General features: G+C 44.6%; 1 protein-coding gene across 2 annotated transcripts in view; it reads right to left on the minus strand.

The window, feature by feature from the left end:
* Nucleotides 1-8734, minus strand: part of Arid3b (AT-rich interaction domain 3B) — a 47586-nt gene extending 38852 nt beyond the window's left edge. For both annotated transcript variants that reach the window (XM_027414947.2, XM_035443734.1), the window contains exons 1-2: nucleotides 8630-8734; nucleotides 5529-6130 (exon numbers count right to left, since the gene is read on the minus strand). In XM_027414947.2, the coding sequence (XP_027270748.1) occupies nucleotides 5529-6059 (531 nt within the window). In that variant the 5' untranslated portion in view covers nucleotides 6060-6130; nucleotides 8630-8734. The remainder of the gene's footprint in view (nucleotides 1-5528; nucleotides 6131-8629) is intronic.
* Nucleotides 8735-9232: the final 498 nt, after the last annotated feature.

Below are 9232 nucleotides of genomic sequence, written 5' to 3' on the forward strand. Positions count from 1 at the left end.
AGCCTGGTCTATACAGCAAGTTTTAAGCCAGCCAAAGCTACATAGTGAGACCCTACCCCCAATTAATTAATTAGTAAGATTTTTAAAAACAGGAAAGAATCGGGGAGTGTTGTTGCACTCCTTTAATCTCAGCACCTGGGAGGCAGAGGCAGACATATCTCTGAGTTGGAGGCCAGAATACACAGAAAAACCTTGTTTCAAAAATCAAATCAAACCAAAGGAAAAAATATATAGGCAAGCAACAGCAAAAATAACCAGAAAGGAAGAAAACTCAAGGCTGTCAAACGCCTCAGCTAGTAAGAGTAAAGCACAAATGACAATCTTTGAAAGCACAGTGGTTCTGCCTAATGAAACCATGCATGAACATCAAGGGCTTCTTACCCTTAGTACTTTTGACCAGAAAATTCTTTGTTGGGAGTGAGGAAGTCTTGTTCAATACTCTGTGTGGTGTTTAGCAGCCTTCATGGCTCTTCTCGCTAGATGCTAGGAGCACACCTCTGCTTCTGGAGGTACTACAACACTGCTAAGTGTCAATGGAGCAGTAAAGAAGAATCAGCTCCCACTGAGAGCTACTGCTTTAGACAGACCATGATTCCAGAAACTGGGGCATGTAGACACACTACAGAGAAAACGGAGAGAGCTTACCACCTTTCCTTTCCAGTCAACAGTTTAAACAAGTTTTGCAAAGTGCTTCAAATGTTTTTCATGAAGTACTTACCAAGTATGTACCCAGAACACAGCAGGCCTAATGATAGGCCTACACAATAGGGGGATAGATCCTGGAAAGCAGTTTGTCAGAGCATTAGAAGAAAAAGAGAGATGACACACTGTAAGCTAATTACCCAGTAGGAATTAATCTCACATGGTAAAACAACACTAATTAGATTTTTTGAGACGAAGTCTCATGTAGCACAGTCTGTCCTCAAGCTCTACTTTGCCTCCCAAATGCTAGACTGCAGAAGTCTATTACCATGTCATTTATGGGATGCTGGGGCTCAAGCTCAGGGTTATGTGTGCTGGGTGAGCACTCTGCCAACTGAATCACATTCAAGCCCAATTTCCATTTCTGTATGCCATTAATCGGCATTTTTATTAACTGTACACAAATTCAACGATTTAGCTAAACAAAAAAACTAACTCTAAACCAAGTCATGCTCCTTTCTGTCTACCAGTACACATCAAACTAAATGATCCTCCCCACCTGCCTTGGAGCTTCCTTGGCTTCTATCCTGCAGAGGTGCTGTCACAGGCTGAAGATACAGCAAACAGCTCCCAGATGTTCAGATCTGACAATGCCCTGTTCTCATTAAGAGATCGGCCAGCTTTAAGAAGGGTGGGGAATTATTCAGTCGCAAGTTTTCTGAAATAAAACTCTTCCATCCCAGAAACCACCTATGAACAAAGCCTTGTACAACACAAGGGACTGAGGAGGGGTCAATTTTTATTGAGCAATGAACCCAGTAAATTTCAGTGTTTTGCACTGAGCTGGCAATGCAAAGCCACACAGGGCAACGAAAGTGTCTGGCAAAGTATGCAGAAAACCAGACATATAAACTCTAGTCCCTACATGCCTATCAAACTATCCCTCATCTTCCTGTTCTGTGAAAGGAAACCTGGCTCCACTAATGGGCTCAAGACAAAGCCTGTATTGCTGAAACATCCACTATCCAGGCAGCAGCAGACCACCCCTAAAGACCAGCACCCCACCCCCCAAAGTTGGCTGTGTGATCTCCTTTGAGAAAAAGGACACTCAGTTCTTTGTTGTCTTGTTTTACAATTATTTACTCTGCCCATAGAAATCTGACGGGTTTTAGAATGCTTGGGTCCATAGTATTATCCATCTTCCCATCACCCTGGTGTCAGAGAATGAGCTGGGCCTTAGAAGCAAATATTTTGCAAGACTTTCTTTGAGAAGAGAATCCATGAGGTAATTTTGACTCTATGTGCTGTAAGAACAGGATTTCAGAAACAAAGGATAACTGTGCCCCTCTTAAGCTTCTCGGTTTGCAAATGCCTACCCAGTCCCTCACCAACTCCTGTGAAACACTTCCTGATAATTCTACACTATGCTATACAGAGGGGGTTAAAAATCACCTCTTCTACTTTGGTATGTATATGAATGTTTGAAAAACAACATTTGTTTTAGAATATCTGCATCACAGAGCTAAGTTACTGCAGCACCACTGCTAAACACCTGGCTCTTCAAGGAGAGACATGCAGCAGATAGCCCTGGCATAAAGACTCTGCCCAAATAGATTGTTTAGAATAAAGGACACTATAATTCATTAACAATTAAGATCTTGTGTCAACTGTAAAAGGTCTTTGAATTGTTGCTGGAGCAAGTGCTACTTAACTTCTTCTCTCCAAAAGTTAATTACTTAAAGAACAAAAGACTGAAGAACAAAAACAGCCAGCCTCATGGTCTGATGGCTTTTTAAAGGCTCTCTCCAAGCTACATTTTTATTCTTCTGTTCAAAGCTTAACTAAACTCTCTCTCCCTCTCCTGCCCCCCCATACATTACTTCTTTAAAAACATGTTTAAGGGCTGGTGAGATGGTTCAGTAGGTAAAGGAACATGCCACCAAGTCTGCCAACCTGAGTACAATCCCTAGGATCCACATGGTAGACAGAGAGAACTGACTCCGAGGCACCCACACACATATACCTACTTATACCACAACACACACACACAAAAGTTAGTTAAAGCAAGATTTAAAATAAGGGAAGAGGGTGGGGAGGATGGCTCATCTGATAAAGGCAACTGTCACTAAGCCAGCCTGGGTTCAATCTCTGAGCCCCACATGGTGTAAAGAGAGAAATGACTTCTACAAGTTGTCCTCTGACCTCCATATACCACTATGGCATATATACACACAAAATCAGTAAAATGTAGTAAAAATTTAACACTCACACAAAACAAAACAGAGGAGCCCACAAACAAAACTGAAAAACTAAATTTACAAGAGGAACAAGAAATGGCCAAAGGTTTTAAGGCACTGTTACTCACTGTTTCCTGACAGAGTTGTTCTCTATTCAGAAGGAAGGTAAATTTAGTATGAAGGCCTTAGCTACTCTGGCATTTATGAAAACATTTTTGGCAGGTGTTCTGCCAAACAGTCTATATTTAGTATGTATGTCTCAGAAACTTAAATGAACTCAAAGGGTCTGCACTGTCAACAGGCAGCCTCCAGAGCACTGAGCTGTGCAGCCACGGGGCGGCTGCCATACAGAACACTGGGCTGGGCGCCCTGCCACAGCATACACGTGTGCATGCACACGCCAGTCCTGAAGAGTTTCTGTTTTCAAAGCTCTAATGGCTTGACCTCAACACCTGCTGCACTTCCTGAAGACAGACAGGCTCTGGAGCTCCACTTGTTCCTCACACACGGCTGCACTTTCTAGGAATGACCGCACACACACAGAGGCTGGCCAGCTGCCAAGGCGGGGGCAGCAGCCGCCTCGGGCCTGAACTTTCCCAGCGCTGTCAGGGCGGTTCCTGCTATGAGCTGACTCAGCGGCCAGCATGGAACTGTGCCAACCACACAGCAGTGCAGGGGCTGCCGGCAATTCACAGATGTTTTACTAAACCAAAGAAATCAGCCAGGAGGCAGATCTGGGCTGGTGGCCAGGGTGCTGCTGTCGTGGAAGCCGGGATGCTGATTCTAGTGTTAGCTTTGCTGCTAAGGGAGATCTTGGGTGATCTGTGTCTCCCATCACCTTCTCTGCTTCACAGGGATGCCCATTAGGATGTGGACAAGGAAGGCACAACAACTGTACAAGACGACTCCTGCAACACATCTACCATGTGGCACCAGACAGGCATTCACATCTTTCACTGGCTCTCTTTACAACATCCTTGAGAAATGTCTTCTTACTAGCAGTATTAGTACTGTTTTTACTCTGTACCCCAGGATGGCCTCAAACTCATAACCCTCCTGTTTGAGTTTATGAGTATAAACCATACTTAGCTTCATTATTTTCAACCTGCAGTTGATAAAACACTGGCTCAGAGCAATTTAGAATGCTACCAAAAGATCACTGAACAGACACAGAAGCAATGGGATTAGACCCTACTGTTGACACTGCTGTTATAAAACTCAGGTAAACTGCACAGGGCACCTTGAGTCAAAGATGCCTAGTTTTCGGCTTCCAAAGGACCTTTTCAACTTTGACTTCCCAGGTGCCCTTTTTAAAGCTACAGCTCTTCACAAATGGCTTCTAAGTAGCACTACTGGACTACACAGACAGTGTATGTGTAAACTCAGAATATCTAGGCTCTAGTGGCCTTATCATGAATATCCTGTCTATATTACCAACAAGCTACCCTGGAACTACTTACCATTATTCTCAGACTTTGAATAGTAAAAAACCCGAAGTGTAGGTCACAATGAAATTATAAAGACAAAGGCTTAGTTGAGAAGAGATCCCCTAGGCCCCACCCTCCAAAACAATTCATTACTAGGACTCCACTGTCTGCCTTTATAAAAAGCTTCCTACTAGCATGCCAGAGGCCCAATTCCTAGCATCATCAAACTCTAGCCCCACCCTCCCAAAGAAACAAGTAAAACACCCTAAAGTTGATTCTGACATGTGATAGTGCTGGGACTAAAGGCGTGTACCACCACAGTCCAGCCCTTCCCTCTTTCTAACTAGATAAAGTAAAGATAAAACAGAATCATGTTTATAAGGCTCTCTGTTGAGAAATACACATAAGTGCTTTTTAGCAGCTATATTCAACTTCAAAACAACAAAAGAACATACATGATCTTTGGTTTACTTGGAGCGAAGAAATTTGTAGGGAAAATTATTCTACATTCCTACTAGGAAAACTTATTAGAACCATGAATTTCATTATTTAAAATTTTTTAGACAAGGTCTCACTATACAGTCCTGGCTGGCCTGGAACTTAGTATTCAGACCAAACTAACCTTGAACTCACTGAGATCTGCTTGTCTCTGCCTACCAAGTACTGAGATTACAGGTGTATACCACATTTTTTTATTATGATTACTACTAGTATTATTATTATATTATCTTCTGGTTTTTGAGACATGGTTTCACTCTAGAACTCATGGTGAGCCTCTTCTACTACCACCTCTTAAATGCTGGAATTACAAGTGTGAACCAACCACTTTGTTTTTAGATAGTCCTAATGAGACACAGCTGCTAGCTACCTCATTCTTTCCTTAAAAATAAATAAATAAATAAATAAATAAATAAATGAGAGATTATTTAACAGAAACTTGGAACAAACAATATTAACAGTAACTTTTACACTCTAATGCTTTAATAAAAAAGAACCATCGCTTAATATTTTTGGGATCCTAGAGATTGAATCTAGTGCCTTACATTATCATGGAGCTACACCCTCAGTTCAAACAGACAAATGCCGAGAAAAACTTCAGTTTATTCATACATAGGGCAGTGACATGGGGTGAGAAGGCATAGTCCCAGCTCTTGCCCATCCAGCACCCCCTATAGCTGACCTATAAGTAGAACAAATGGCCTCCCATAACACAAAGACTGACCTGCTTAAGCTGCTCATCCAGACTCCAGCTCGGCTGCCCAGCTGTGGGGACGGAAGCTGGGGCCTTGGAAGCATCTTTGGTATGGTCTTCCTTAGCTGCTTGTCCCTGTGGTGGGAGTCCAGGTGCTGGAAGCAGGCTGGACATGGGTGCTGCTCTGGGGTCTTGGCGAGTTGCTTTTTGCACATGGAAATATTTGGATGCAGCCTGGGCCTCTTTTTCAACCATTTCTGCAACATCTTCATCTCCATCTTCGTCTTCCAAACCTCCTTCCTCTTCCTCAGGCTCAGAGTTGATGTTGCTCTGCTCAAATACTTGGGTCACTGGTGTGGCTGTCGTAACTCTAGCTAAGGGACCCAGAACAGGGCTACCAGAAGGTCTCCCAGGTGTGACAGAAAGGAGAGTAGACTGGGTGGCTAGTTTGGGGGCATACAGGAACTGTGCTTCTCTTGTCTGTGGGTTCTGCTTCTCTCTGGCATCCATCTGTAGAGGAGCCTGGTGTGGCTGCTTTTGTTGCTGCTGCAGAGGCTCCATTACTGTCTCAGGCTTCACCCACAGACTGGCATGGCTCTCAACCTGGGCACAGCCCAGCAGGCACACTGGGTCTATATTTTAAGTGAGTAACCAAAACCACAAGGGGGGAAAATATGTAAAACAGGTATAAAAGATTTTATTTTCTCCAGTAAAGTTCTGAACTAAATGCTCCTAAACCTGATTTTCAAGATGAGTAAGTTGTAGGGGTTTGGAGGGTGGGGAGGGAAAGTTATAAAGAAGAGAACAGTATCAAAGAGGGGAAATAGGAGACAAATCTCAGGAATGGTAGACTTAAGGGGTTTTTTGTTTGTTTGTTTTAAAAAAAAAAGGAAATCCAGAATATATTTAAGTCTGCTAACAACTGAGCTCTCATCTTTTACTCTCTACATTATCACACAGTTATCTACTGGGCTTGCACTGTACAGGGATGTGAATTATGAAATTTGTTATAATAACTATAAAAATTGCAGTTAACAAGGACAAAAAAAATGGCCTGACTGCAAAAGAAAGAATACGGCTTATATTCCCAAGCCCTTTGGAGAAGGAGATTCCTACTCAAGTTAGACACAGAATTATAGCACACAGACAATGACTTTTCTGATGGAAAAAACAAGACTAAGCAAGCTGCCCTTGCTTTAAAACTTCACAAATTTCCCAGATCAAATTGCCAGTCAGCTTGTTGAGTGGACTGAACCAGGCTAAGTGGACATTATAGCCTCCAAAAGAATCGGGTTTCAACAACATGAAAGAAGGAAACATGCAAGGAGGCAAGAGTCTCAAATTGCAAGCATCCCTCAAAAACAAACAGGGGTGGGGGGAATTCCTCTGGAGATTTTAAAGTTAATTAATTTAAAACAGGTACCAATATTGTCTAAACAAGTCAATGTTTTTTTTTTTTTTTAAATAAACCACAGGTAAATCTCCTCACATCCTCTTTCTTTCTGATTCACTTCAACTATATTTATTCTATGAATACAGTAAGAAAATGCTTCCAGTCCCAAAGTATTCTGGGGGCAGGTTTATCTGCATTCTTACCCACCGGTCTCCAAACACAAACCCCTTTCACACCCTTCCACTTCTAACCCTTCCCAGGCTCCCACCTTCAACAAACCTCACTTAAATTATATTTTCTCACAGGTCTTCCTAAGTGAACGGATTACCATGCCAGAGCAAATTTTAGGGTGAAGAGCACTGGCAACAGGGTGTGCAATTTTGTTGCCACATGAAAGGGGAAGCTGCACTGTGCAGGTTGAGACTTGATATTTCCATTGTCCCAGTGTTTTAGGACTGAGTTGGAAGAGAAATGAAATCATCTTGAAATGAACAAGAAAAGGTAATCTTTGCCATCTTTAAAAATTCACGGGGAGGTAATCCTTAACAAGGAAAATGGCTTTGATTTATAAATTTTTACATGCTTATAGGGGCACAATTTTTACAGCTCAGAAAAAAACAAACAAACAAAAAACAACTAGAGCCATGGTAGACAATTTCCAATTTGTTTCTTAGAAGCACTTGGTTGTAGCTTTCAGAAGCGGTTAAAAGATTCAAATTCCAATTTGCCTCTTACTGCCTGTACTTCCTCTTAGCAGTTTAGAAAGTATAAGTTATGCCTGCAGCAATACTTTCATTCTGCTTTAGTTCTTATTCCGTAAGGAAGCCTGAAAGGATTTACACCCGGTGGGCAGAAGTATTCATTTAAAATAAAAACCAATTTGGGGACAAAAATACAAAACAAAACAAAACACACCACAGAAGAGTAACAAGCAATTCACAGGTCATTTGAAAATATATAATCATTGAAGTCAAACCAACACAACCGGAATATTTCAACCAACTCCTGCCAGTCACTGTAAAATGTTTCTTGTCTGATTGGTACCATCTCCTCCGTAGGCTGCCCTCAGCAGAGGGGGAGGTATCCCATAACCTCTTTATTTAGTAAGACAGAGATGACTCGGTTCTACAACTCAATTGGCCATTCTCCCTCACAGAGCCCATCTCATCCCAACCCCTAAGCAGCCAATGATCCAAACAATACTACCAACATTTAGAGAACTTAACGCTTCAGAAATCTAAACCACTTCATCCCTTCATTCCTCGCTCTGTCCTCTAAACTTCCCGGACCTCCAAACCGGGCGCAACGACTGCTTGCCGCTTGAGCCCGGCCTTGCTGACCATCTCCCTTACCTTCGTCTCCAGCCGCTCTGTCCCCGACCCTCTCGAACCCCTCTTACCATTCTTTACCCCCCTCCCAATGGAGCCCTATCACTTTTACTCGCACCAAGCCCTCTCTGCCAATCTCCAGGCTCTTCTCCAAGCACCCCAACCCCACCTAAGCTCGCCCTGAGGTTCCCCGGGGGTCCCTTACCTTTCCCATCCTTTTATCTCAAACCACTCCTGGGCACCGGGAGGATCCGGCTCCTCCCGGCACTCTCACTTTTCCTCAGCGGTTCCCCTGCTTCGCTGGCCCGCATCTCCCCTACACACCTGCCTCCGCTCCCATTTCGGTCCCCTCCACCTGCCACAGCCCGGCTCCCGCCGCGGCTGAAAGAACCCAGACCCGCGCCGCTCACCTATGCGCGGCGTTCCTGGCTCGCGGGTGGTGAGGAGGCAGCCGCTCAGGCCCGGCGCAGCAGCTGAGCCTCGGACTCCTCCGCAGCTGGGGGCCACAGCCGGGGCGGGGCCCACACCGGAAGCGGTGCCGCGGGGGCCGGGCCGCAGGCCCGGGGCGGGGGAGGGGCAGGCAGGGGCGGGGCCCCATGGATAGGGGCGGGGCCCGAGGCCGGAAGCAGCTAAAAAGGGAAGGAGGTGGGGGAGTGGGGGACGAGGCGGAAGTGACTCCTAGGGACCGCCCTCCGGTTGGAACCGTGGGCGGAAGCTATTTAAGGCGGGCGGACGCTTCAGCCAATGGGAAAGCACAGACACAGAGGAGTTCCGGTGGGAGAGCTTTCGCGGGGAGTTGAAAAAAGCAGCGCTAAATACGTCTGCTGTTTTCTGGATGCGGAGATTGGACGTTGCTTCCAGTAAGTTAAAGAGAGGAGTTAAAAGTGCCAGTCTTCATCAAGCATTCCCGCTTTTTATCACGTTTCCTCTGAACTTATTAGACTGAGATTTTCCTGCCCCCGGGGACTGCTGCAATCCCTGGAGCACCACCTCCATCTTCAACCCCACCCTGG

Source organism: Cricetulus griseus, chromosome 4 (assembly GCF_003668045.3).
Source record: "Cricetulus griseus strain 17A/GY chromosome 4, alternate assembly CriGri-PICRH-1.0, whole genome shotgun sequence".
In the NCBI taxonomy this organism is placed as follows: domain Eukaryota; kingdom Metazoa; phylum Chordata; class Mammalia; order Rodentia; family Cricetidae; genus Cricetulus; species Cricetulus griseus.